Source organism: Panthera uncia (genome assembly GCF_023721935.1).
Source record: "Panthera uncia isolate 11264 chromosome B3 unlocalized genomic scaffold, Puncia_PCG_1.0 HiC_scaffold_1, whole genome shotgun sequence".
Taxonomy (NCBI): Eukaryota; Metazoa; Chordata; class Mammalia; order Carnivora; family Felidae; genus Panthera; species Panthera uncia.
The window spans coordinates 71,050,039-71,077,368 of NW_026057582.1; the positions used below are offsets into that span (position 1 = coordinate 71,050,039).

General features: G+C 50.7%; 3 protein-coding genes across 6 annotated transcripts; 2 read left to right on the forward strand and 1 right to left on the reverse strand.

Annotated features, from left to right (window-relative positions):
* The first annotated feature begins 216 nt into the window (after positions 1 to 216).
* Positions 217 to 3,612, forward strand: SDR39U1 (short chain dehydrogenase/reductase family 39U member 1). 2 transcript variants are annotated; one of them, XM_049612976.1, is made up of 6 exons: positions 217 to 344; positions 903 to 1,009; positions 1,104 to 1,186; positions 1,580 to 1,701; positions 2,484 to 2,627; positions 2,868 to 3,612. In XM_049612976.1, exons 1-6 carry the CDS (start codon positions 329 to 331, stop codon positions 3,278 to 3,280), a joined length of 885 nt encoding a protein of 294 aa, XP_049468933.1. In that variant the 5' UTR covers positions 217 to 328; the 3' UTR covers positions 3,281 to 3,612. The 2 variants fall into 2 exon arrangements, with proteins under 2 accessions (XP_049468933.1, XP_049468934.1); XM_049612977.1 differs by lacking the exons at positions 217 to 344; positions 903 to 1,009; positions 1,580 to 1,701.
* A 1,216-nt stretch (positions 3,613 to 4,828) lies between these two features.
* KHNYN (KH and NYN domain containing) lies at positions 4,829 to 13,358 on the reverse strand. 3 transcript variants are annotated; one of them, XM_049612972.1, is made up of 8 exons: positions 13,204 to 13,310; positions 12,346 to 12,566; positions 10,371 to 11,482; positions 10,113 to 10,243; positions 9,931 to 10,027; positions 7,019 to 7,126; positions 6,708 to 6,809; positions 4,829 to 6,155 (listed from the first exon to the last, which is right to left on the reverse strand). In XM_049612972.1, the coding sequence occupies exons 2-8, from the start codon at positions 12,544 to 12,546 to the stop codon at positions 5,903 to 5,905; spliced, it is 2,004 nt and encodes a 667-aa protein (XP_049468929.1). In that variant the 5' UTR covers positions 12,547 to 12,566; positions 13,204 to 13,310; the 3' UTR covers positions 4,829 to 5,902. The 3 variants fall into 3 exon arrangements, with proteins under 3 accessions (XP_049468929.1, XP_049468927.1, XP_049468930.1); XM_049612970.1 differs by having other exon boundaries at positions 12,677 to 13,307; XM_049612973.1 differs by lacking the exon at positions 7,019 to 7,126 and having other exon boundaries at positions 12,677 to 13,358.
* A 17-nt stretch (positions 13,359 to 13,375) lies between these two features.
* On the forward strand, positions 13,376 to 15,615 carry CBLN3 (cerebellin 3 precursor). The gene is made up of 3 exons (XM_049612988.1): positions 13,376 to 14,625; positions 14,933 to 15,052; positions 15,406 to 15,615. The coding sequence occupies exons 1-3, from the start codon at positions 14,326 to 14,328 to the stop codon at positions 15,601 to 15,603; spliced, it is 618 nt and encodes a 205-aa protein (XP_049468945.1). The 5' UTR covers positions 13,376 to 14,325; the 3' UTR covers positions 15,604 to 15,615.
* Positions 15,616 to 27,330: the final 11,715 nt, after the last annotated feature.

The window sequence follows — 27,330 nt, forward strand, 5'->3', positions numbered from 1 at the left end:
GTGGGTGGGTAACTGTGTGCTCCCCACTCTAAAACCTTCCGTCCTCTGCCTTCGTACCTTCTTTCCCCGCCCACTGGGTCTAAGTCTACCACCTCCCACCCCAGCCGGTCCCAGCCACTCCTTGCGCTGAAATATACAGCCTTCTCTATGAACTCTTCCGGGTCGCCAAGCAGGACCACGCCCAGTCTCAATCCTGCCCGCCCCCCTATTGGAGCGCGCTTCTCGAGAGACGCATGCGCACAAACGTCGCTCCCAGGATTGGGCGGTCGTTTCCAAGATTGGGAGCGCCCCGCTAAATCTTGCGCGGGCGCGTTAGGTCCTGGTCGCTATGCGGGTGCTTGTGGGTGAGGGAGGGCAGAAAGCGAGAATCGGGGGCGGGCTTATGGAAAGGTTGAAATAAAAGACTGGGAGGTGGGAGGCCGTTTTTGAGGGAGGGCAATGAATCGTGCACTGGTAGTCGTGCACCAGCCTTGGCTTCCTATCCCAGGAAGTCGAATCTCCCCCAGTCCCTGTGACCTGTGTCACTTTTGCATCGCGGGAGGGGGGAGAAGTCTGGAGTCAGATGGGATGGCATCAGAGGAGGGGGCCACATGCGGGGACGGAAGGTGACCCCCCCGAGAGGATAATTTCTTTCTTTTTTTTTTTTTTTAATTTTTTTTTTCAACGTTTTATTTATTTTTGGGACAGAGAGAGACAGAGCATGAACGGGGGAGGGACAGAGAGAGAGGGAGACACAGAATCGGAAACAGGCTCCAGGCTCTGAGCCATCAGCCCAGAGCCTGACGCGGGGCTCGAACTCACGGACCGTGAGATCGTGACCTGGCTGAAGTCGGACGCTTAACCGACTGCGCCACCCAGGCGCCCCAGATAATTTCTGTAATTAGCTCGTAATTTCTGGTCAGGTGGCGGGACGGGCTTCATTGGGACAGCCCTAACCCAGCTGTTGAAAGCCAGGGGCCACGAAGTGACGTTGGTCTCCCGAAAGCCCGGGCCCGGTCGGATCACCTGGGTATGTCCATCCTCTGGAAGCTATGGGAGAAGGTCTGGTTTGGCGGCGCAGGGCAAGCCACCACCCGTACCCCCCTCATTGTTTTCTTCAACAGGATGAGCTTGCTACGTCGGGGCTGCCGCGCTGTGATGCGGCTGTCAACCTGGCAGGAGAGAACATCCTCAACCCTCTCCGAAGGTCAGCTAGGGCCCCGAAGCTGATGTCCTTCAGAGCAGAGGGAGGACGGGTGTGACCCTGATGAGGAGAACCTGTGAGCTGTGGCGAATAGAAATGTCAGATTGAGAACTAAACTCATATCTCAAACTACTCATCCCGCCCCACTCCTTCCTCCACCCCCACCTGCCCTTCTGCCTGCCTCAGCCATTGACTTTAGTCTTCACTCATAACTCAAGATACCCAAGATATGTGCCTTTTTTTTTCCTACAGGAGAGATGGGCCATTCCTCTAAACCACAGTGCAGGGGTTTGCTAGAAGTGGGTATGGATGAGCCCCAGGGAAAGAGGAAGGGATATGCGTGTATGTATTTAGTGACTTATTTCCCTTATTTTTTTTTTTTTTTCCCTCCTGCAGATGGAATGAAACCTTCCAGAAGGAGGTTCTCAGCAGCCGCTTGGAGACCACCCAGATATTGGCTAAAGCCATCACCAAAGCCCCACAACCCCCCAAGGCCTGGGTCTTAGTCACTGGTGTAGGTATGTCCCAAATCACCAGCCCCTTATATTAGCCAGAAGAAGAGCGGTTGCACAGCAAGGGGTTAGCTCAGGCCCTTCTAGCTATACACACCCGAGTACTGATCTTTTCCAAGCACAACAACTTCCTAGGCCCTCAGTCCATGCATATTTCTCCTGACCTTTGCGTACTTTCTCTGAGAAACCGGGATTCTCAGAGGAAGAGGGGATAGTGGCACTGCTCTCAGTGCCAGAAAAAGCCTCATCTACTCCCAAGTCCCTTGCTTCTCACACCACAGTTCTTTGGGAACAGAATTTGATTCTTGTATTTCACCATTGGGACCAAAGAACTGCAAACGGTTATAGAACATATATCTGCCACTAGTCTAAGTGTTTTACACATATTACAGCATTTAACCTTCACAAGCACCCTATGAGAGATAGGTATTATTGTTATTCCTGTTGTAAAGATGCAAACATTCTGCAGAGAGAGGTTATATAATTTGCCTGAACTCCTAGGGTTAATAAATGGTGGGGCTAAGAATAAATCTCAGGCAGCCTGGCACCGAGTCTTTGCTCTTAAGCACTACACTCTAGCAGTCACTCAGCTTAGCTACAACTAAAGATAAGTTACTCTAGGGCAGGAACAGGTCAACTCGTGGAGTAGTTCAAAGGAAAACTAGGGCTCTGTCTTCCCATGGGAAGATCCCAAAGACCTAGGAGGGCAAGACCAAGGGAAACATCAGGTGCAAAGGGCCAGGCAGGACCAAGGACGTTGGGGCAAACCAGTGCTATTCCACCGGCAGCTTACTACCAGCCCAGCCCGACTGCAGAGTACGATGAGGACAGCCCAGGAGGGGATTTTGACTTTTTCTCCAACCTGGTAACCAAATGGGAAACTGCAGCCAGGCTTCCTGGAGAGTCTACACGCCAGGTGGTGGTGCGTTCTGGTGAGAACCAGGGGCCTGGGTATCAGACAGGTTTGGAATGTCTTCCTGGGCTCGGGGAGTGGCAGATTTGTGGCCAAGCTGTGGATGGGAGGACAGGAAGTCCCAGAGAGAGCCACACCTCTGAGCTACTACAGAGCTAAGCTGGCCTGGGAAAAGGGAGGAAGAGGAAACCAGGAGGAACTATGGAACTGCTGGAGGCTGAGGAGCCTCCTCCCCGACCATATCTCTTGCCTGCCCTAGGGGTCGTGCTGGGTCGTGGGGGCGGTGCCATCGGTCAGATGCTGCTGCCCTTCCGCCTGGGCCTGGGGGGCCCCATCGGCTCGGGCCACCAGTTCTTCCCCTGGATTCACATCAGAGACCTGGCAGGAATCCTGATCCATGCCCTTGAAGCAAGCCACGTGCAGGGGGTCCTGAATGGAGTGGCTCCAGCCCCCACTACTACAAATGCTGAGTTTGCCAAGGCTTTGGGCGCTGCCCTAGGCCGCCCAGCCTTCATCCCTCTCCCCAGCATGGTGGTGCAAGCTGTCTTTGGGCAAGAGCGTGCCATCATGCTGCTGGAGGGCCAGAAGGTGGTCCCACGGCGGACACTGGCCACAGGCTACCAGTATTCCTTCCCAGAGCTAGGGGCCGCCTTGAAGGAAGTCGTAGCCTAAGCAGGGAGGCCTCTGGCAGGGCTGGAGTCCTGTCCCTCAACAGAGGCTTCCTGGTTGGAGACTCAGGTACTCCTCTGGGACCTGAAATCATCTAGTCCTTAGAGATTCCTCTCCCTGCCCTCCTCATGGTTCCTTTGCTCCACCTGATTTAACTGAGAGACTGTCCACTGTCTCAAGGTTGCAGTCTCATCAAGTTGGATCCTTAAACTCTTCAACTCCTTGGAAAAGAATTCCCAGATTGGTTTCCCTGTGTGTCCCATTACTGTCCCAGTTACCCTTTATGTTGTGTAGAGAATTCTCTGTGATTGAGGCAATAAAGATAAATTATCTCACAGGCTTCGTTCACCTCTTTGGCCTAGATTCTTCTGGAATTTATTTCTAAGGAAATGCCAGATGATTCTTTTCCCTATGTTGGGGTTTTGAAAGTTATACTGGGCATCTCTCTTCTTGGTCCCTCCCTTGCCAAGAGCCAGTAACAAATTTGGGGCATGAGGTTATTATAAAGGTAGAGACCAGAAAACAAGCGCAGTGATCATCCATTTCCAGTGGGTTCTGTGGTCACCCTGTGTACTTGTTCACACAGTGCCATTAGGGTGCCAGCAGGGGAAGAGACAAGGCTTCAGTCTAGAACAGCCTTCAGTCTGTCACTGAAGAGCAGTGAATTAATAAAGCAATCCTGCTGGCCCTAGTTCATGAAGCTGCAGTAGGACAAAGCCAACATCCCCACCTGTAAGAAGCTTGGGACTTGCCTCTCATCTGATTGGGCCGACTTCAAGCAACCAGAGTCCCTAGCACGAAAGGACAGTTGGGTCCCTCTGGCCTACTGTCCTGATTGTGTGCCACGCCTTGACCAGAAGTAGTTCCCCCTAGCCCCCAGTTTGGGGCCAGATTACCCAATCTCCTTTCTTCCCAGAGGACTGGGAGTTGTCTGTGAGTCAGTCACCCCACAACTAGCCTCTTTGCCACACACATGCCCCTAGGTCAGGTCTATACAGGCTAGTGCTATAAAGCCCTAATGGGAGAAGAGCTGAAGACACTCTCCATCATCCAGCTCCCCAACACTAATTGCTGGAATGAAGAACGGAGATGGCAGTACTTAACTCGCTGTGTGCCACTCAGGCAGATGTCCACAGCCGTAAAAGAACCATGTCCAGGGACTCGCTGCAGAGCCCGGACAGCACAGAATCCAGGGGCACTTGTCCTACTTCTTTATCTGATCTTGGACTCTTCAGGAAGTTGATGGGCTCTGTATTGTTCCTGAGAGAATGACCCACCCAAAGGTAGATGTAACAGAAAAGCATATTTGGGGGCTGCAACCAATACTGTCCACAGATGAAATGTGCAACCTTGGAGTAGTCAATTTTCTGGCACAGGAGGACTTGAAGCAGATAAAGGACAGGATGTAGGAATCAGGATGACGGTGGTCGATCTGGTGGCCAGTCAGGTGCCTTCTGACTTGGACCCTTTGGTTTTCATTTTCCAGATAATTGGTTCATCTCAATACCACCTCTATAAACCCTTCCATCCCCATACACATGCACACAGAGCAGAAGGGGGCCTCACTTTATGCAGTAAATGTGTTCTGTAGAGAAAATGCTGGGGTCAGATCACATTAACATTGTCATTGCAGACAGAGCATGGCTTCCATCAGTTTGGCGAACGCTCAACACTTCAGCAAGTGCATCTCAACGGGGACTTTCTGACACATTCATGAATCTGTAAACAAACACTTGAATGCAACAGGAGAGCTGCCATTTATAGGAACCCTGAGAGTATTTTGGTAATGCAAACAGCCACCCCTAATTAACTTTTATAAATGTGGATTTGGGGGAGTTGCCCAAAAGGGACGCAGCCATGATAGGGCACATTATACTGAGGACGCAGTGTTAAAATCTAGGGCACGGGCCCTGGGGACTGAGGATCCTCAGCTCTCTGAAAGTGAGGTTTTGGTTAGGAAGCCTGTGCAGCCACAGACAGACACACCTGAGACTTGATGCAAGTACCTTTCCTCCAAGGAGCTTTCCCCCACATTCTCATTTCTCTTCCCAGCTGGCATTTTTGCTCCTGATTTATACACAGAAGTAAAGGCCAAGCAGCTCAATCAAGGTCACAGACAGGCATAGCTGAGACCGGAAGCCAAGTCTCCCTCTGCCTTCACCAGCTCCCTGCTGCCCCACTGTGACCCAGACCCCATAACACTAGCCTCCCCAGGGCCCAGCATCCCCCTTCCCAGCCAGGCCTAGGAAGCAACCTGTCCTCTGACCTGCCAAAGCCAGGGCAAGGAAAGGCTTCGCTTTCTTGCCACCTGCTCTTCGTTCCCCACCCCCGTCTCCATCCCCAACTCAATTTGAAGGAGGAGCTAGCAGTCCCAATCTCCAGGACCTACTCTTCCCAGCAGCCCCCACTCCCTACAGAAACCCTGTGCTATGGCAAGGTTGAGAAGTTAAGGCTGAGCAGAACCTCCTGAGAGCTATTTGAGGTCCTGACTCCAGATGAGATCAAGTCGCACCAACTCAGAGTGAGTCTAGGTCAGGATCTGAGCAGCACAAGGACCCTCACAGAAAATGCTGAGTTGGGTGAGGCTGGAGCTGACGGTATAGCAGCCACTCGGACAGGTGAGACTCAAAAGTTGAGGCTCAGTAGGGCCTCCGAGAGCTGGTTGATGTCCCGGCAGTATGGCTCCCGCTGCAGGATGAAGTCCACCTTGTGATCCTGGCCCCAAAACACCTCCAGCAGCTGGCGCCGGAGCCGCTCTGTCTCCCGAGTCTTCCGAATGCCACCACCGCCTTTTTCCTCCTCTTCTCTCCCCTGCTGCTGATGACCGTGTTCTGTGAAGGCCATGGAAGGATGCTGAGCCTTAGAAGACCCCTGAGCCCTGGGAAGAAACAGAACAAGAAAAGCTGATGAGCATCACGGAGGGAAGTTAGAGCCCAGGGGGCATCCCAGTTAACTGCCTGGCCTATTCCTGGCTTGGAGGGAGGGGGGAGGTGGGGAATGGTCCTGAAGTTCCCCAATATGACCACTGAGTGGCAGTATCAACCCACTTCTGAAGGGGAGGACATTTCCTTTGGAGCCAGGAAGGTGAACCCTGCCACTGGTATGATCTAGTTTAAGTCTAATATATTGACTACTTACTTCATGGTTCGGCACAGATGTGCTAAATACAACTGGCTATAAGTAAAAGCAACCATTTTCCAAATAATCCACCAAACATGGATCAGGGGAAGCTTCCCTCCCAGCCTGGAGGGTCTATGTCAGGATTCCCTGAAAAGCAGTTAAATACGGCCAAGCCCACCGCAACCGGAACCACTGAAGAATTAAGCTGGCCCAGATTGAGGTCACACTTCCCCCCAAGTCTCCAGGTCCACAAAGCCCTTCAGACAGAGGGCCAGGGCTGGGGGCTGTCTAGGAGAAGCTGGGGCGTTACCTGACTGGCTTCTTCAGGAACTCATCCAGTGTGGGGCCGTTTCGCCCCAATGGATCATCAGGAACCATGAAGAGGTTTCCCACAAAGGTGAAGGGCAGTAGGCTGGATGGGGACAGAGAATGTATGGTCACAGAGGGACCCTTAAGAACCTCCCAGACAGCTGAGACCAGCAACACCAGAAAATTACTGGCCACCGTATCCTTCAAGGCAGTATCAAGCCCCTTCCCAGAGTCTTCACCCGATGGCAGAACAGAACTGGTTTAGACAAAGGTCCGAGTATGCGCCCTGTTCTCAGGGGAGGGTTCCCTCACCGCTCCCTGATGATCGCCATCCACTTCTCAGACTCCTCCGCCAGGTCCCGGAACTGGTCATTGGAGACAATGACCCCGTCGGTCTCTTCAGCCAGCTTCACCATGAACCTGTCTCAAAAACCACGGCAGCCGTTCTGGGATACTCCAAGGCCCCAACCCCAGAGTATCATCGACTTCCATGACCCACTTCTGGGCATGGAGATCTGACCCCCCCCCCCCCACCTCACCTTGACCCAGTCACTAAGTGACTGCCAGATTCAGGTGCCATAGTTAAGAGAGGAAACAGACAAATCCGCATGGTCTCCCAAGAGCATCCCCTCTATCCACCACAACCCTCCACCCAACACTTTGTACCTCATTCATGAGAGACCGTGAGATCTGGCTCCAGCTCTGTCTCCTTCCATCCTCCCCCATCAGTCACAAATCCATCATGCTCTTCCTCTGAAGAGCCTTCCACTCTGCCCTCTTCCTTTCCAGTCCTACCATTACCCTTAGCTATTTGAACATTGCACCTGAGATACTGCATAGCCTCCTGATAAGGGGTGCCCTGACCCCAGCCATTTACCACCCTCAAGTCTCTCCTGCCCTCCCCTAAAAGAACACGCATTTCCCCCAAACAAAACTCTTCCCTCCTTGCCATTTATCTACCGAATAAAGTCCACAGGGCTGGCAGCTACGGCCTTCTAGAACCCAGCTCAATCTACCTGTACAGCCGTATCTCTTCTGGTATTCTCTAATGTACTCTCAACTCTGACAAAATCAATGATCAGATAACACCCTGTTCTCCAAACATGCCCTGTGCTGTCTGACTGCCACCATGCTTCTCAGACGATTCCCTCCATCTGGAGGTGCTTCCCAAACCTCACTGGATGAACAGGATCATCAGGGAACTTTTAAAAAAGAGATGCCTGGGCCTCACTTTAGTAATTCTGATTCCACAAGATGAGATAGGACTCTTGAGGCAATGGGTGGGGGTCTTTTATAACAGGTTTAGAAGCCAAAAAGCTGGGGCCCAGCCCACATCCTCAATCAACAAAAAAACTTGCTAATCTCTCCCTTCCCATAAAATCCCCACCAGAAGGGGGCTCCCTTTCCTCCGAGATGCCATAGTGTTTGGTTTATGGTTTGTTTGGGCTCTGAAATCAATAATCAGGCCTTCCCTAATTCCCAGCACCCCCACCTCCTTCTACAGGCCATGTGCCTACTGCTAGGTGCTAAGTGGGCAGGCAGTATTTGAAAGACAGTGTGGTGAACAGGGAACGAGTGATAAGCGTTAGGTGTAACATGACTGGTTCTGAGTTTCTGTCTGGGAAACGCATGAAGGAGACGACATATAAATGTACACGGTATCATATGATAATAGAAAAGGTATTTGCAGGTTAAGGGTATTTTACTGTCATGTTACTTCTGTTGCTCAGCAGTATTCATTCAGTAGGCCTATGCTATGCACCACTCTGCTACTCACTGTAACTAGACAAAATTCCAAATTCATATTGTGCTGTCTGCCTACCGGGACCTACATAACAGACACGTGCCTTTAACATTCATTACAACTGACTCGCTCTTCAGTTTCAATTCTGTGTCAGTGCTGGTGTGGAAAGGTTCCATGTCTTGGATAATCTGTGAAATCTAGACATAAAACAGAAGAGCACTGGGAGAAAGTGAACTGCCTTTTTGTAGAATACCATTTGTTCGTTAGGGAGAAAAAAGTATTTGAAAAGACAAAATATATAATCACTGTGGCTTGGAAACTCATTTTTTTTCTTTAAGACTGAAAATCCTAGGGAATAAAGAACTTGTAATTGCAAACAACGAATTGGCTTTTAAAATCTGCCCATTTCCCCCTCTATGTGTGTACCCTGGGGAGGGAATGTGCCCTGGATTTTTTATTTAAACAATTTGACAGCTTTAACTGCTCACTTTGCCTTTGCCATGTAGTATAGCCTTTGTTAAGAGTTAACCACCACTCTTGGGGCGCCTGGGTGGTTCAGTCGGTTAAGCATCTGACTTCAGCTTAGGTCGTGATCTCACAGCTCATGAGTTCAAGCCCCACATCGGGCTCTGCACCGACAGCTCGGAGCCTGGCGCCTGCTTTGGATTCTGTGTCTCCCTCCCTCTGCACCTCCCCCACTCACACTCAGTCTCTGTCTCTCAAAAACAAAACATAAAAATTTTTTAAAAAGGTGACCACTCTTACTCTATGCATTCCTGTGTGACAGACAAGAGACCTACTGCCATAGTTGAGGGGGTCCATGACAAGTCAAGGACTATCACTGTACACTTGCCTGGCACCTTGAGTGAGGCAAGCACATACCTTAGCTTCTTTTGATATTCACAAGGAGGGTGAACAGATAGAAGAGGACCCTGGGACAGAGGTTAACCCGTTAAGAGACTGGTCTGTAGTCAGAGTCAAGGAGTAGGTACAACTTGGGGCTCAAATTCAGATCTTCAACTTCTAAGTCCAGTGATGTTCCTATTGTAACACGTTTTGTATCATCTTAGTATGGCCGCGCTGTGTTTCTTCCTTTGCCTTTGTTATTTTGAACAGCTACACCGGTACTTCCAGGGGGTTTTCTCTACATGTTTGGAAATTTGGGCTGTAAGAAGTTATTTATGTCACCAGCTTTCCCAGCTTCCCATTAAACTAGTATGTTCTAGACAGTAAGGCACTATATAAATACAAGGCATCATTTAGTCTGATGAATCAAAAATGAATGAATGGGCAAACACAGTTGTCTACCTTCTGTCTCCTCTGGCCTGGATTCATCCAGGTACGCAGAGGAGTAACTGGCCATTTTCCCGCTGCCCAGACTTAGAGACCGCACAAAGGGTCAGGGGCTTCCATCCCCGCCTCGGCTGCCCCCACTGTGCTTCTTGAATCTCAATACTGGGGCCAGGAGAGAAGCAAGTACCTATCATCGTAGGAGGAGATCCTCTTGCCATCCATGACTCGGGAGGGAGTGAGAGAGAGCAGGCTGAGGGAGTATAGCTTTTGCAGGAAGTGGCCCTCTAGAGAAACAGAGGAGCACAATGGGGTTATCCTCAAGTTGAAACGGGGCCTCTCCCGGGTTACAAAACATTGTGCCCAACTCACCTCTGACCTTGGCATCCTTACTGAAGCGCCACTGAGGCACAAAGACAGTTATGTCACGGTGGCCCCGGTCCCAGAAGTACTGCACAGCAATGGCAATGCCCCGGCTGGAGAAGTAGTGTTGGAGGCCATGCCTGCAGTGGGAAGGGATCAGCGCTCTAGGGCTCCAGAGACGGGGCCTCTCAGCATGTGTCCCCAAGGTCCATAAAACTGTTCATATCATCCCCCTCCCTGGGATCCTCAGTCCCACCAGGTACTCACACCATGGCCACATTGCTGCCATCAATGACAATGTGACGGAGGTCTGGCTGGCCAGGCACATTGGCAAGGCACAGGGTGAAAGGGTCCTGCAGGGCCTCCTGGAAACGCTGAGTGCCAGTCACCAAGTTGCCCCCGCGGGTACCTCGTTTCCACGGAGACCCACGGCCTCGAGCCACGACCTGCTGCTTGTCTCCCCTGTCTCCTCGGTCTCCGCAGTGCCACGGGGGTTCGGGTGCAGGTGGAGGGCTAGGCACCCTTGGAGGTGAGGCCTTCCCATTGTGTAACCGCTGGAGGAGGGAGGCTCCCCGGGGCTGAGCTGCCCTCGGATAGGGACCCTGGGCACCAGGAGGCTCACTCTGGACACAGAACCGTCCTCTGTCCTGAGGCACCCCCTCCTTCCCCAGGCCCTTTCCTGTCAGGGGCCCTACCTGCCCTGCCTCTCCTCCTCCTGGCTGTGATCTGAAGGCCCCTTCTTTCTCCCAGGCCTCTTGCCCAGGCAGCTCCTTCCACCCCAAATCCATCTCCCTGGGACCACCCTGCTTCCCTCCCTCCTTCTCCATAACATGTCTCTCTCCCCGTGACTCTTGCCACCTTGTAGGTCCAGTGTGCAGGGACTCCCTGCCTTCACTCGAGAGAGCTCTGACTCCCTGGTACTGAGCACCCAGTGGGCCCGGGCTCCCCCCCACCCAGGGGGGTATTGCATGGGGCCCCTGCCCTCTGGATGCCTCCTGCACCAGACTCAACAGTTCCTCCTGGACAGCCAGGGGCAGCTGTAGCAGGGCCTCTCTGTGGGCATCCCCATAGGGCTGCAGCAGGGCGGAGAAGTCTCTCAGCACTCCGGCACACTGAGAGACTCTGGGGGATCGCCCTGGCTGAAAGTCCCAGCTCAGCCGCTCCACCAGCTCCTCCACTCTGCTCTGAGCCATGACGAAGGCCTCAGTCAGGCCACTGACCATTAGCGAGCCGGGCAGCCCAGGCACCAGGTGGGCTGATGTGCTCCAGACCAGACAATCAAGGAAGAAGCCCTGGGCTCCCAGGAAGATGCAGTGCAGTTTGGGTGGGTAGTGGATTTCATTCTGCAACTCTGGGCTGCAGAGACCCTTCAGGAACTCCTGGGGGAGGAACGGGGATAGGGGATAGGAAAAAAGGAGACTTCTGGAATTCTACATGGCCCAGTAGCCTCTTCAGGCCCATTGCACACCACCACCACCCCATCCCTGAGTTCCAGGACGCCTGGGCAGAGCAATGGAGCCCCACAGAGCCTGACAAAGGTGAGGGTTAAAAAGGGATCAAGAATCTCACTTCTTTTCCCTTTTCAGCTGATAGGGCTACGGCTAATATTTCCACTTAGAACCTGACTCAACTTAAGATATTATTATAATAAGCTGATCACAAGGCCATCTCTCTAAATATGTATTCGTGCTAAATATGTATGCGTGCGTATGCGTGTTGTAGATTTCCATCACAAGGACTGTCATTTGCTAACTTTTGCTGGACTCATGCTTTATCTCATTCACAATAAGTCCAATGAAGTGGATACTGCTATTATTCACATTTCATAGATAAGGAAAGGGAGACTCGGTCATGAGGCCACCCCATGAGGTAAGTGGAGCTGTACTAGAACCTCTGACGGCAGGAAGCAATGGGGCCTGGCTTCCCATCCCCCAGTGAATTCCTTGGTGGGGCCTGCTTGCCCAACCGGATTATCTCTAGTCTTCAAAAACAGCACAACTGATTTGAGTGGAATCACCTGTCTCTAAGTCCTGGCAGAACCTGGCTCAACATAGCTCAAATGAAACCAAAACTCCAGATAAATACAGATTTGCAAAGTCCCTCAAAAGATGACAGTCACTGAGGTTGCCAGTAAGACAACCAAGGAGTGAGTGGAGCTCCTCCCCAGCGGCCCCTCCTCTGCTCTGCCTCCCTGTAGGGGAGGGAGACATTGTTCCCCAAAGGGTCAGAGAGGGGTGTTCACCTTGGCTCTGCTGGCGTTCTCCTTGGGGCCCTCCAGCTGCAGCCAGATGTGAGGGTTTTCAGGACAGTCCTTTGGGAGGACACTCATCCCCACGCTGAAGATGCGCTCCACGTAGGGTTGCTGCTCCCGCACCTTGTCCTCAGCCTCCGCAGACACGGCAAAGCGGTCAGGGGACGGGGAGCCAGCCCCCCAGGTGGGCATGGCTGCTTGGCCACCCAGCCCTGGAAGGAGGGAAGGCAGCTCAGAGCCTCCTTGTCCCCTTAACCCAAATCTTGGGTCTCCCACCCTACACCAGCTATCAACAGGTCGCGATACCAATCTAGTAAACAACCTGGGTCCATCCTGGGGGTAGGAAGAGAATGTCAGATTATCCGGAACCAGGTCTTCTCTCCGGAGAGGAAGTCATGGGCAAACAAGGCTGCCTACTGGGGATGGGCATCTGGCCTTTGGAAAAGGCTGACCACAGCCCTAAGCAGGAAGAGTGGGGGCTCCAGCTCGGTCTGGAGGCCAGAAGTGGATAGATGACAAAAGAGTCCCTCTCCTCAGGATCTCTGCAGTCTCCGCGTCCAAGACGGCCTCTTAAAGATGAATCCGCACCAGGGCTTGAACTGGGATGTCCTCTGGAGTCCCTGGTCTGCCATTTCCAAGGTTCTAGCCCCTCCCACCTCTCCCCCTCCCTCCGCCGTCCGCCGCTCTTCTAGGTAGCGCCAAGGCCCCACCCGGGGCCCAGGGGTCGAGCCGGGTCCCGCCCACAGCCGCCAGCTGCCACCGCCCCCGGCGCCCTTCCCCCGGCCGCGCTCAGCACAGGGGCCTCCGGCTCGGCTCCCGCCGCCGGGGCACGGGGCAGAGCGCGCCTACCCGCCTTGGCCGCCTGTTTCGGCCTCAGTACAGTGGGCGCCTCTCGGTGCCTGCAGGCCCCAGCTTCACCCGCGCCCCAGGCCCAGCGGAGAAGGGCTGGGAGCCCAAAACTGGGCGGGCCTTCCCGAAGTCCTCACCCAACGGGAACCTGTCTTCGCCACATCTCGAACAGTTTTTTGAGTCACTTCCTGGCCCGGGGCGGAGTCAGCCAGGCCCCACCCGGCGCAGGGCGGGCTCCGCGCCCTAGCGCGCGCCTGCCGCCGGGACCCTCCCTGACCCGCCCCCGGCCCGCCTCCCGGCCCCGCCCACTCGCCCGGGGTTCGCTTGGGCTCAGCTTCCAAGCCTGCCTGATGGGTTCACCTCTCCCGGTAAATCTGGGTTCTCGCTCGTTCTGCGCAGTTGTTTCTCGGGAGAGAGGAACCATTCATTGAGAGCTGGAGGTGAAGAGGATCCCTTCGGATGAAGATGTGGAAGATCAAGGAGAGAAAGAGACTGGCCCACGGTCACAAGATACTGACACGGTTGGCCCAAGCACTTTCCACCACGATCGTAGGGGAAAGACAAGGTCACCCGCTTTCTTCTAATGGCGGAAAGGGGCCACTGAGAGGGCTGTTGACTAGTGAGGGATTTTAAGAGGAGAGGAATGAGGAAAAGGAGGGGCTGTACGAGCTGTCTGGCGCATAGATGCACGCTCACCGGCATACACCTACAGGCTCTCACACATTCTCACAGGCACATGTACACTTTTACACACCAAGTTCTCTATGGTCCCAGATCCAGCCTTCAGTGCTCTCCAGAGGGGCTGCCCTGGGTTCTGGCTGTAGCCCTTCTGTCTCTCTGCTTCATCCCTCCTCTCCCTCCTAGCGCCCAACTGCTGTCACTTCGTGCCCTGCCAAGGAGGAGGGAACTGCAGTGACAGCAGGAGAGAGAGGCAGGACAGAGTCGTGGGGGTACAGAGAGGTATGGAGAGGGAGATGCTGAGACCAGGTTAAGAGTGAGACCCAGAGAGGGGGCTGAGGAGCAGGGTGAGGGGTGGTGAGAGCCCCGGGGGAAGCAGGAACTGAAAGGAGCGGCAAGAGGGGACAAGACAGGAAGACTTGTGGGTCACAGAACAACTCAGCCATGCCAGGAGCAAAGCGACACTGGCGACCAAGACTCCCACCCAGCCCCAGGCTGCCCTTGGCCCTGATACTTCTGACCCTAGGGAATGGGTGGGCCCAAGAAGGGGCAGAGCCTGTCCTCCTGGAGGGGGAATGCCTGGTGGTCTGTGAGCCTGGCCGAGCTGCTGCAGGGGGGCCTGGGGGAGCAGCCCTGGGAGAGGCCCCCCCAGGAAGAGTGGCATTTGCTGCAGTCCGAAGCCACCACCACGAGCCAGCAGGGGAGATCAGCAATGGCACCAGTGGGGCCATCTACTTTGACCAGGTAATCCCCCTACCCTTGTCCAGTGGACGTGTAATGACCTGAAATCAACTACTCAAACCCACTTGGCTCTTAAGGAAAATCCCCCTACTGTGACTAGGTGCTCCTCCGCTCCTCTGCCCTGCTGCCTGTCTCCCTTCCCTACACCCCTACCCACACTCCTCCTTGCCCGTTCTCATCATTTCTTGTGAATCTGTGCATTCCTCCTGTTCTTATCTACCTGCCACCCCTTCTTTTCCTTACTCACTGCCCTGTCCCATAAGACAGTAGTTTCCCTCAACCCCCACTCAGCAGAGTCTGCTTCCCACAGGTCCTGGTGAATGAGGGTGGTGGCTTTGACCGGGCCTCGGGCTCTTTTGTGGCCCCTGTTCGTGGTGTCTATAGCTTCCGGTTCCATGTGGTGAAGGTGTACAACCGCCAGACTGTCCAGGTGACCTGTGTACTGGGACCCTGTCCTGGCTCAGGAGGGGAGGGAAGGGAGAGGAAATAAGTAGAGTCCTGCTAACTCCTAGACAGTCCCTCCCTTGACGGTGTCCTTGGCTGGGGGGTGGGGGTGGTGCGGCTGGCAGGAGGAAGAGAGGAAAGGACCTGTCTAGCAGAGAGTGTGGAGGAGGTACTGAGTCCAACCCTGGCCATCCCTCAGCCCCCCAATGAGCGTGTGCTGAGCCCCAAGTTCCCAGGATTGCAGAGTATCCCTTGGGAGCTGGAGAAAAGAAGAAGCCCTCGGGCAAGTGGGGGATCTTGGGATAAAGGGAGAAGTGCTAACTGGGCTCATCTCACCAGGTGAGCCTGATGCTGAACACGTGGCCCGTCATCTCAGCCTTTGCCAACGACCCTGATGTGACCCGAGAGGCAGCCACCAGCTCTGTGTTACTGCCCCTGGACCCTGGGGACCGAGTGTCCCTGCGCCTGCGTCGGGGGAACCTACTAGGGGGCTGGAAATACTCAAGCTTCTCTGGCTTCCTCATTTTCCCACTCTAAGGGTTCAGGCCTTTCAAGGACTGGAATCTAACCCCTGCCTTCTGCCCTCTGCCCTCTGCCCTCTCCTGCCCCAGAAGCAGCATCTTTGGAGTAGGAGAGAGGCTCCCTCTGGCTGCCTGTATTCCACCTTCTTGCATGGAACCCTGTGCCTAACACCCAAGGTGAAGAGTAGAGCTGTGGTGTCTGGGGACCTGGCCCCCCTCACCTACCCTCCCACCCCCATCCTCCCACTGCATCTCTTTGTGCCTGCAAGGTATGGCAGGTGGCAAGGCCTGTGCTACTTTGCAGAATCTGCTCTTCCTGTTCCTCCACCCCCAGCCTTCTGCTCAGTGCTATTTGGGGACAGGTGGCACAGGTGAGCCTGACGGGCCCCCCCACAGGGACCCAGATGGACCAGCCTCAGTGTACCCTGCAGGCTCCTTCCTATGAGGTGTGCCAGCATCACGGATCTTGGCCAGCACAGTCAGAAGCCGAGCCAGCACAGTGTGGGCTAGGGCAGGAGGCTTAGCCACCAGCAGAAGTGTGGGGAGGACCACAGGACAGCCCAGAGCCTGTGGCTGGTGGGGCAGGAAGGCCATGTGCCCAGACTGAACATGGTACACACTTTTCATGTACACTGGGGCAGCCAGCAGACAGTGAATCTGGGCATCCATCTTTGCAAGGTCCCTGATGGACTCTGGCCCTCACCTCCCCACCTAAGATGTGGGGTGTGTGTGTGTTTGCTGCAGCCAAGAGTGGGTGTACTGAGCTTCCTTGGACAGCTGGAGGTAGGGGTAGACAGTCACACGTGGGCAAGTATTGATCTCCAAGCATGACACATGTCAATGACGCGGCCACCTCCTAGAACCTTTGTGATCTGAACTTCAACGACTCCACATTCTGACCGCCACCGCCACCCTCCCAGCTCTCTCAGCTACCTTCACTGTACCTGTCCCAAACTAGTCCTAGCCTCTCTTCTTTCTCCTGATTTGTGCTGTTTTGTCCTCCTTCTTAAACTTCCTATTGTCTTAGATGCTATGATTCATCCCCTCAGCCACTCTCCTGCCAGTGTTATAAAATCTCTATGTCTTACCGCACGCTGTCCCATTCTCCCAGCATGGATAAACCTATCAGTAAAGCAACTAGAGAATGACGGTCAATGAGAAACCACAGGAGCCCTGAAGAGACAAGATGCCATTTACAATTTGGATCAGGGGTTACAGGATACAAGCAGGTATGTTTAGAGAAGAGAAATGTAAAATTGTATATTTGAGTCAAATTAAAAAGGAAATTAGTAATGCTTAAATTACATAGGAAACACCAACGCGGATTTGTGGTTTTCAAAAGAAGTAACTTTTTCAAAATTTGTCACTAAAGTAGCCTAGAAACAATATTAGAACAAATGTGATATGCATTCTGAGCACCTGGACCTTTGCCTCAAATATGATTCACCTTTAAAAGAACTTGGGGCGGGGCGCCTGGCTTGCTCAGTTGGTAGAACGTGTGACCCTTGATCTAGGGGTTGCAGTTTAGAGCCCCACATTGGGTGTAGAGATTACTTAAAAATAAAAGTCATAGGGGCGCCTGGGTGGCTCAGTCGGTTAAGCGCCGACTTCGGCTCAGGTCATGATCTCGCGGTCCATGAGTTCGAGCCCCGCGCCGGGCTCTGTGCTGACAGCTCAGAGACTGGAGCCTCTTTCAGATTCTGTGTCTCCCTCTCTCTCTGCCCCTCCCCTGTTCATGCTCTGTCTCTCTCTGTCTCAAAAATAAATGAACATTAAAAAAAATAAATTAAAAAATAATAATAAATTAATTAATTAATTAATTAATTAAAATAAAAAGAACAGAACTCCATCTCTTAAATAACTCTATGCCTGGAACATGTTGTTAATGACAAAAAGCAAGGATACGTTTTAAACTGTATCGGGTAGAGCCGAAAAGGCAAAGGAATCCATTTTCAAATTCTCCCACCCCTTGACATGCTGTGACAATTTGATCATCGAAAGGAAAATAATACAGTTAATTGGAACAAGGTGAATTTTTAAAATCCATGACTCTGTAATTATATTTAAAAGGAAAAAAGTCACTATAAAATGTGCAAAAAGATAGTTAATTTATCAAGTGAAGAAGAACAAATATAATCATATATATTTAGCTAATTCTGATAAGTAGAAGAGTGTAAATATAGTGAGTATTTTATCTCTTCGTAAGGTATACTTATTTTTCTTTATCTGTATAAGTAGGGAAGGGTGGACACATAGAGCTGTGAGTGATTCCAGAAAAAGTTGGAACTGTATCAAGAATGGAGGAGACTGATTGGCACCATCTGGTCATATATTACAACCAGGAAGAAAGGGAGCCCAACAGTGCGTTGCAAGATGATGAATTAGTCAAACGTCCAAAAGATAACTGCTCACAGCTCAAATTTGATCCTTCATTTCTTGGGAAAGGGAGCCTCTATATCACCAAACTAATTACAATGAGATTGCAGTAACAGCAAACCCAAAATAATAATGGGTTAACCAACAAAGAAGATTATTTCTGTCTCACATAGAAGAATTCACAGATAAAGAGTAGGGCTGGATCACAGTCTTATGATGATTGCAGCCAAGTTTCCCTTCTTGCTGTTCTACCATCTTTAGCTGCCATATCATGGCCCAAGATGGCTCCTTGCACTCCAGCCATTACATTAGCCTTACAGCCCCCCAGGAAGCAGGAAGGAAGAAAGAGCACGCCACCTTCCTTTACAGAAGCCTTCTGAAAGTTGCCCCCAACATGCTGATTACATCTCATTGGCTAGAATTTAGTCACACCTGGCCACACCAGGCCAAGGAGAGAGGCTAGGAAATCGAGTCTTTATTCCGGACAGCCATGCTGAGCTAAACATCATGAGTTTTATAATGTGGAAAAAGAGGAGACTGGATATTGAGGAAAAACAACTAGATGTTTTTGAACGTGCAAATGGGCTACATAAATTCGTAAATAATGGCAGGGAAGTTATTGTGTTGGTTTTCTATTGCTATATAACAACTTCAGCAGCTTGACACAACACCTATTTATTATCTCACAGTTTTCTGTAGGTCAGAGTCCAGCAGAGCGTGACTGGATTCTCTACTTGGGGTTTCATAAGGGTGAAAGCAAGGGCTGCCTTCCCTGCTGAAGGGGAAGAATCCACTTTCAAGAGCATTTAGAATTCAGTTCCTTATGGCTGTAGGACTGAGATCCCTGGCACCCACCATCTTTAGGCCAGCAATGTCAGGCCAAGTCCTTCTCACACTTTGAATCTCTCTGACCTATCCTTCTGAGAGTCAGAAGTCTCTGACTTCAGTGGAGAAATTTCTCTGATTTTAAGTGCCCATGTGATTCGATTGGGCCTGCCCAGATAATCCAGGCTAATCTTCCTCTTTTGACCTTAATTACATGAGACATCTGGGTGGCTCAGTCAGTTAAGCATCCGACTCTTGATTTCAGTTCAGGTCAAGATCGCATGGTCATGATCTCATGGTCCTGGGTTGGAGCCCTGTGCCTCAGGCTCTGCGCTGAGCGCAGATTCTCTCTCTCTCTCTCTTTCTCTGCCCCTTCCCCACTCACTTGCTCACTCTCTCTCTAAAATTAAAAAAAAGATTCTCTCTCTGCCCCTCTCCCTCATTTGCTCGCTCTCTCTCTCTCTCTCTCAAAGTATAAATAAATAAATAACCTTAATTACATATGAAAATGTCCCTTTTGCTATGAAACATAATTCAGAGGCTCCAGGGATCAGGGCATGGACATTTTTGAAACATCTGCAGGGAACATGGACATTTTTGAAATATCCTAGTCATTAAGTTTTAAGATGGCATCATCTAGGGGCGCCTGGGTGGCTCAGTCAGTTAAGTGTCTGACTTCGGCCCGGGTCATGATCTCACGGTTTGTGGGTTCAAGCCCCACATCAGGCTCTGTGCTGACAGCTCAGAGACTGGAACCTGCATCAGCTTCTGTGACTCCCTCTCTCTCTGCCCCTCCCCTGCTCATGCTCTGTCTCTCTCTGTCTCTCAAAAATAAACAAATGTTGAAAAAAAAAAAAAAAGATGGCATCATCTAAAGGAAAGGCATCCTGGGGCATCTAGGTGGTTCGATTGATTAAGCAGCCAACTTTTGGTTTCGGCTCAGGTCATGACTTGGAGATTTGTGAGTTCAAGCCCAGTGTTGGGCTCTGCACTGACATCACAGAGCCTGCTTGGGATTCTCTGTCTCCTGCCTCCCTCTCTCTCTGCCCCTCCTCTGCGCTCTCTCTCTCTCTCTCTCTCAAAGATAAATAAACATCTAAAGAATGTATTGGGGCGCCTGAGTGGCTCAGTCGGTTAAGCGCACGACTTCAGCTCAGGTCATAATCTCGTGGTTTGTGAGTCCGAGCCTATGTCAGGCTCTGTGCTGACAGCTCAGAGCCTGCAGCCTGCTTCACATTCTGTGTCTCCCTCTCTCTCTGCTCCTTCCCCACTCGCACTCTGTCTCTCTCTCAAAATAAGTAAATGTTAAAAAAAGATTTTTTTAATGTATTATAAAATAAAATAATTTAATTTAATTTAAAAATAAAATAAAGGCATCCAGTTACAACACACAAATCACATGGAAAAAGCATGGGTTTAAGAAATTCCCATGGTATACAAGGTAAACACTGGCTCAGATTTTAGTCATTTTATTTAATTTAAAAAAAATTTTTTTAATGTTTATTTTTGAGAGAAAGAGAGACACAGAGTGAGAGTGGGGGAGGGTCAGAGAGAGAGAGAGGGAGACACAGAACCCGAAGTAGGCTCCAGGCCCTGAGCTGTCAGCACAGAGCCCCATGCAGGGCTCAAACTCATGAACCATGAGATCATGACTTGAGCCAAAGTTGGACGGACGCTCAACCGACTGAGCCACCCAGGCGCCCCAAATTTTAGTCATTTCAGAAGATTTTCCAGTTCCCAGGTCCCAGCCAATCATTCATTGATTAATCATATAAAACTTCATCTGCCCTGAGATAACGTTCTTTGGGATTATCTAAATTCAGAAATTGGTCTGAACTGAGATAGTGTCCATCTCTTGGGTCTACAAACCCATTTTTATAATAAGTGTATACACATAGTATAGGTGTAATAAATTTCATGGTCCTTGTAAGATGTGTGTGGTTTACCAAAATCATGCTTTTAGAGAAATTAATATATTACTGGTGATCCTATCAAAATATGTAGGAGGTTTTAAGTTTACAGGAAATGTTTAAATAATTTGATTTGTAAAATAGGTAGGTTTTGGGGCGTCTGGGTGGCTCAGTCGGTTAAGCGGCCGACTTCGGCTCAGGTCATGATCTCGCGGTCCGTGAGTTGGAGCCCCGCGTCGGGCTCTGTGCTGACAGCTTAGAGCCTGGAGCCTATTTCGGATTCTGTGTCTCCCTCTCTCTGACTCTCCCCGTTCATGCTCTGTCTCTCTCTGTCTCAAAAATAAATAAACGTTAAAAAAAAAATAGGTAGGTTTTGATTTATTGGGTATACAAACCGTGTTTAAATGTTTAAACAATTTTGCTTAAGTAGGTTTATGAGGTAAATAGAATAAACGGTAAATAAACACCAATGGTGGTTAGTGTTCCTCTCCAGGTACAAAAAGCTCCTCAGACTTTAAGAATCCTAAGACTAGAATGCAGCTGTCCTGGGGCGCCTGGGTGACTCAGTCGGCTGAGCAAACGACTCCGGCTCAGGTCATGATCTCGCGGTCGTGAGTTAGAGCCCCACATCAGGCTCTGTGCTGACAGCTCAGAGCCTGGAGCCTGCTTCGGATTCTGTGTCTCCCTCTCTGTCTGCCCCTCCCCGCTCATGCTCTGTCTCTCTCAGTGTCAAAAAGAAACATTAAAAAGAAAAAAAAAAAAAAAAAAAGAATGCAGCTGTCCTGCCTCCCTGTGCCCACACCCTGGCAGCCAATCTCAGCAGAGAAAGTCCCACCACTGAAGGATGCACTGTGGATCTAAACCCATTGGTGTCCAGGGGCACCTGGGCGGCTCAGTCAGTTAAGTATCCAACTTCAACTCAGGTCATGATCTCACAACTCGTGGGTTTGAGCCCCTCGTCGGGTTCTGTGCTGACAGCTCAGAGCTTGGACCCTGCTTTGGATTCTGCGTCTCCCTCTCTCTCTGCCCCTCCGTCGCTCACACTCTGTCTCTCTCTCTCTCAGAAATAAATAAACATTAAAAAAAATTTTTTTTAAACCCATGGTGTCCAGTCACCCCTGTCCCCAATCCTCTGTGCAAATCTTTTGTGGTTTCCTCTGCCAGCTTTTTTCTTCATCCTCCCCAGCATCCAACAGAAGCTTTCTGTTCTTTCCTTAAACCTTTTACACCGCCAGGTCTGCCCCTGTCATCAGCAGCAAACGGGCTCACCCTCAACCTGACTGAAGAAGCAGAAACACCAGGTAGGAACCCTTCCCACCACCACATCCGGAAACTCACCATTCTCATCTCTGCTCCCTCCTGTCTGGTTCAGTAGAAGACGTGTCCCTCTTCTTGTCAAGGCAGCTACCTGCATCCACCAGTCACGGATCTCACTTCCTCCAAACATCCCCTTTCCTTAGTCTCACTTCTCTCTTAAGGTTCAACCTCTCCCTCTCTACTCCTTCCCTTTAGTAGTTAAATAGACTCAAGACTCTTGACTCTGAAAAAGAAAATGATAGGTGTGGAAATAGTTGTAGATACAGAGCTTTATATGTCCCCGGCTCTATGTTCATGTCATCTCTCCTCCTCTTTAGAGTCAAATATTTATGTTCGCCAGTTTCTCACCTCCTGAGTCAACTGTGGCCTCCACTGCTCCACCTAAACTGCTCTCAGCCTGGTCACTCCCAACTTTGGTGTCACTAAAGTCAACGCACATTTCCAGTCCTTCTGTTACTCAAGTCCTCCCTAACATTTGACCCTGTTGGCCACACCTTCCTACCAGAACTCTCTGTGCCAATTTCCCTGACTGTGCACCTTCTGGGCTTGCCCTCCACTCTCTGCCCAGGCTTCAGTTTCTTTTTCAGGCTCCTCTACCCCTCTGCTCAAGTCTTAAATGTTTTTCCTCAAGGTTCTGCCCTAGGATTCCTTCTGGCCTGATACATTCTCAAAAGCTTGAATTTCCATCCATGTGCTGACAGCTTCCACACTTGTTATCTCTATCCCTGATGCATACATTGGATGCCCCACCTTATAGTCAACTATGGTCTTTTCTCCCTACATCTGTTATCTCTCTGTGTGTCTCTGTTCTCCATAAAAGAAACCTCCCTGTTTCCCCAACCCAACACTAGCCGTTGTCCTCAGTTCTTCCCTCTCCCTTATACCCCATAGCCAATCACAACCAGGAGCCCTGTCTATTGTGTTCCACCCCCCTGACTCAAACTACCAGTCTCCTAGATAGAGTTCTCCAGAAGCTTTCTAACTGACCCCTTGGCCTCCAGTTTTGCCTCCCTCAGTCCATTCTCCACACTGGGGCTGCCATACTGATCTATGTAAGTGAACTTCCTTGCATAGCCCTTTAGGGGATTGGTGAGTCTCAGAATGAGACATTACCTAGTGTGGTTTTGAGATCCTTGGCAATCCAGCCGCTACAAGCTCCTGCTTCATGTTGACCATCTATAAGAATGTGGAAGCTTACAAAGTAGCACCAGGTACTAGATGAGGGAAAGTGACACAATCCTGTGTTGGGGGACCCGGAGCTGGTGTATTAAGTCAAGAATATGCAGTTTATGGGGCATCTGGGTGGCTCAGTCGGTTAAGCATCCGATTTAGGTTCAGGTCATGACCTCACACTTCATGAGTTCAAGCCCCATGTTGGGCTTTGTGCTGACAGCTCAGAGCCTGGAGCTTGCTTTGGATTCTGTGTCTCCCTCTTTCTCTGCCCCTTTCCTGCTCATACTCTATCCTTCTGTCTCTCAAAAATAAATAAACATTAAAAAAAAAAAAAAGAATATGCGTCTCATGACCTGCTGAGGAGGTCATAATGAGGAGGCACAAGCCACTCACACAGGGCACTGTAGGCAGGTAGCCCGCTCTCCACCGAGCTCTCACCTCAGGAAAGTGAAAACCCCAGGGCCGTTTTCATTAAAAGTGCAGTTTCGGTACATGCACACAAAGGAAGTAGCGACACAAGATTTATTACAGATCCCAGAAACGGGGGTGGGGGTGCACACAATGAACCAAGGGAAGGGCAGGCATTTGTCCCCGGTCACGAGTGAATGAACAGGACGTAGAGAGCAGGGTAACGAGCACCTACTATTCATAAGGTGGTTGGCACAGAGGTCACTAAAATTTTGTGTGCTCAGCTCTCAAGTGGTTATTTTAAAAGGTGCCCCCAGGAAAAGCAAAGTGGGAATTTGGGGTGAGTATCCTAAGCTCTGGTCCTTGAAAGCCATCCAGCCTCTGGGCATGAGCAGGGGTTGTCATACTGTGAAATACCCAGGCAGCAACTCAAAATCATTGTTTTCTCATCACACCTCAGAGAAAAGAAGGCCTGGCTTTCAAGTCAAAATTTATCAAGGCCAAGGGAATCGTTCTTGGACCCGCCTAAGGTAAATCGGGACGGGTTTTAGTTTGTACAGCAGTCTGATCCAGACCAACCTGAAATGGAGAAATCTTAACCGACACAGTGTAACACGTTAAGGAAAGACCGGCCATAGATTGAAGCGGGGCAAGGCAGAGTAATCCTAGCAACAAGTGAATATGCTCACAGGAGAAGCAGTGAGCATAGTGGTTAAGACGGTGGCACAGGAGCCTCTCACTTAGTGGCTGCACATGACCTTCCATGACTGAACCTCTCTGTCCCCCATCTTCTTCCTCTATAAAATGGAGAAAACAATTGTATCTACCCCACAGGGTTGGAAAACACTTAGAACAGTGCCTGGCACAAAGCAAGTACTCAATATGTGTAAGTTACTGTTACTGTTTGGATTAGTAAATAAATTAAAAAGGGTGCATGTCCCAAGGATTCTCTGGCAATCTTTAAAAAGCATGTAGGAGGGGCGCCTGGGTGGCGCAGTCGGTTAAGCGTCCGACTTCAGCCAGGTCACGATCTCGCGGTCCGTGAGTTCGAGCCCCGCGTCAGGCTCTGGACTGATGGCTCGGAGCCTGGAGCCTGTTTCCGATTCTGTGTCTCCCTCTCTCTCTGCCCCTCCCCCGTTCATGCTCTGTCTCTCTCTGTCCCAAAAATAAATAAATAAATAAATAAAAAAAACGTTGATAAAAAGCATGTAGGGGGTGGTGGGGCATCTGGGTGGCGCTGTTGGTTAAACATCTGACTCTTGAGCTCAGCTGGGGTCATGATCTCAGTGTGTGACTTCGAGCCCCGCATCAGGGGCTGCACTGGTGCACATCTCTCCTTCTCTCTGCCCCTCCCCTGCTTGTACTACTCTCTCTCTCTCTCTCTCTCTCTCCCTCTCTCGTTCCCTGTCTCTCTGTCTCTCAAAATAAATAAATTAACTGAAAAATAATTTTAAAGCATGTAGGGGGGCACCTGGGTGGCTCAGTCAGTTAAGCGTTTGACTCTTAGTTTTGGCTCAGGTCATGATCTCACAGTTTCATGAATTCGAGCCCTGCAACAGACTCTGTGCTAGCAGCCTGCTTGGGACTCTCTTTCTCTCTGCCTCTCGCCCACTTATGCTGTCTCTGTCTCTGTCAGAATAAATAAATAAGCTTATAAAAATTAAAAACTAAAAGGCATGTAGGATTTTTATTTGGTTTTATAGTGGCCATTTACCTGTTACGATGCTTCTTTCATTCAAATATGTTCACTTTTACCTGTGAACGCCAAGAACTTAGTAAATGGTTGCTGGGAAAGCGTGGTGTCACAAAGCTTAGGGGTCTTAATCTCACCAGCTAGTTTATGTTAAGTTTTAACGTGAGAACAGGATACAGTGTGGAACATGCTTTGTCTTTATGACTTGTTTTATGTCACAGAACTATCTGCATACTGGCTGCTTTGTAATTTCTCTGGGGAAAGCCCACCTTCCAGTGCCCCATATGAAAAGGGAAAATCGTGATGGGCATAAACGAGAGAAGCAGTGACTGGTAGGCTGTGATGCCCGTAATGGTCAACTCTAGACAAACTTTTACTATGCCCTCCCCTAAAGGTAGGAGGAATCTCAAATCCTGCTCAGAATTGTTGAACAGCGAAGAAGCAAAATCTCACCATCCCAGCGCTCAGAAGCCAATGTGGGTAAAATCTGATTATTACTTAAAGTCATCCTGAGTAAAAACTAAAGAGGTTTTGCTGAGCCAGCTTTCTGCTCGGCTTTCCACTTAGGAGTTCTGAGCCTTTCCCTTGCTGCCTTGTACTAAGGGCATGTGCATTACTCCTGGTGAAGGGGGTCAGGGAAGACCATGACCTGTCTGAATAGCATGTGAGCTGAGATCCCAGGTGCCTGAGCCCCAAGCTCATATACTATGTTCTCTCTCTCTCTCTCTCTCCTCTTACTCCCCTGCACTGCATTTGCTTGTTGAATTGTCTCCTTCACCTGAGGATTCCAAGGGGCAGAGACCCTATGACTCACATGACCTGCTACCCAGCCCACACCTAGACAGGGCCCGGCACATAGTAGGTGCTCCATGAATAATGAATGACAGCGTACACACACACACTGGGGAGTTCTCAGGAAAGAAGTTTCCCTCCTGCTGCTCCATACCCCTGCCAGTGCTGAACAGAAGTTTGGGCAGGTGAGGAAGGCACCAAGAAGCCGAGGCCCAGAGTCGGGAAGCTTGGCCAACATTAGGAAGGTCTCTGAACCTGAGGATCAAAAATGGCAAGAGTTCCAAGGGCAGAAGAAGAGAAATGTTAGCTAGTACGTGATTGTCTCAGGCAGCTCGGGCTACTATAACAAAATGCCATAGACCGGGTCGGGGCGGGGCTTAAACAACAGTCACCTATTTCTCATAATTCTGGAGCTGGACATTCAAGATCAAGGTGCTGACAGATCCAGTGTCTCGTGAGACCCCACTTCCTGGCTTGCAGATGGCCATCTTTTCATTGTACCCCACATGGTGGAGACAGAGCAACGAGTGGCCCCTTTCCCTTAAAAGGACATTCATCCCACCATGGAGGCTCCACCCTGATGACCTCATCTAAACCTGATTATCTCCCAAGGGCCTTCCTAATACCTCCTAATAGCATCCTCCTGGGGTTTAAGATTTCAGCATATGAATTTGGTGGGGACAGAAACATACAGTCCACGGCAGAGATGAAAGCTCACACCATACTCAGCACCACAGTAGCCCCTTTACACAGATTATTTCATGTAATCCTTGTGCCATCCCGTAACTTGGGAGTCATCACCCTGCATCTCACAGATGGGGAAACCGAGGCCTCAAGAAACAAGCCACACAGGTAGCAGATATAGAGTCGATATCCAAACCTAATTCTGTCGTGTTTCCAATACAACTAAGCTGGGTCAGCGCTGATGCCATTCTCTCACGCCAGGCTTCATTCACCCAGTGCTTCCATGACAGGGACTGGAAAGAGCAGCTGCGTGGGAGCCCATAGCCTGGGCTCCCCTCCCAGCCCTGCCACAAACCAGCCGTGGGGCCTTATGTATCTCACTACCTGGGTGCCAGTCTCCTCATCTATAAAATGAGACCATGCATCAGGTGAGCTTGAAAGGGTACTACCCAGGCCTTCAAATCTTCAACTCAGCCTGGGAAACATGCAGCAGCAGCACCCCACAACTGCCCCCCACCCTCCCCACCCATAAGTGAGCCTGCAGCTAAAGAGAACTAGACCTTGG

Bases quoted from the DNA above. Each gene is read 5' to 3' on its own strand.
- SDR39U1 (XM_049612976.1), top strand. The intron at 1,187-1,579 runs GTCAGCTAGGGC...TCCCTCCTGCAG, and splicing joins ATCCTCAACCCTCTCCGAAG to ATGGAATGAAACCTTCCAGA. The intron at 2,628-2,867 runs GTGAGAACCAGG...TGCCTGCCCTAG, and splicing joins CCAGGTGGTGGTGCGTTCTG to GGGTCGTGCTGGGTCGTGGG.
- KHNYN (XM_049612970.1), bottom strand. The intron at 11,483-12,345 runs GTGAACACCCCT...TTCCTCCCCCAG, and splicing joins AGAACGCCAGCAGAGCCAAG to GAGTTCCTGAAGGGTCTCTG. The intron at 10,244-10,370 runs GTGAGTACCTGG...TTCCCACTGCAG, and splicing joins GGCAGCAATGTGGCCATGGT to GCATGGCCTCCAACACTACT.
- CBLN3 (XM_049612988.1), top strand. From the start codon at position 14,326: ATGCCAGGAGCAAAGCGACACTGGCGACCAAGACTCCCACCCAGCCCC. The intron at 14,626-14,932 runs GTAATCCCCCTA...TGCTTCCCACAG, and splicing joins GGGCCATCTACTTTGACCAG to GTCCTGGTGAATGAGGGTGG. The intron at 15,053-15,405 runs GTGACCTGTGTA...TCATCTCACCAG, and splicing joins ACAACCGCCAGACTGTCCAG to GTGAGCCTGATGCTGAACAC.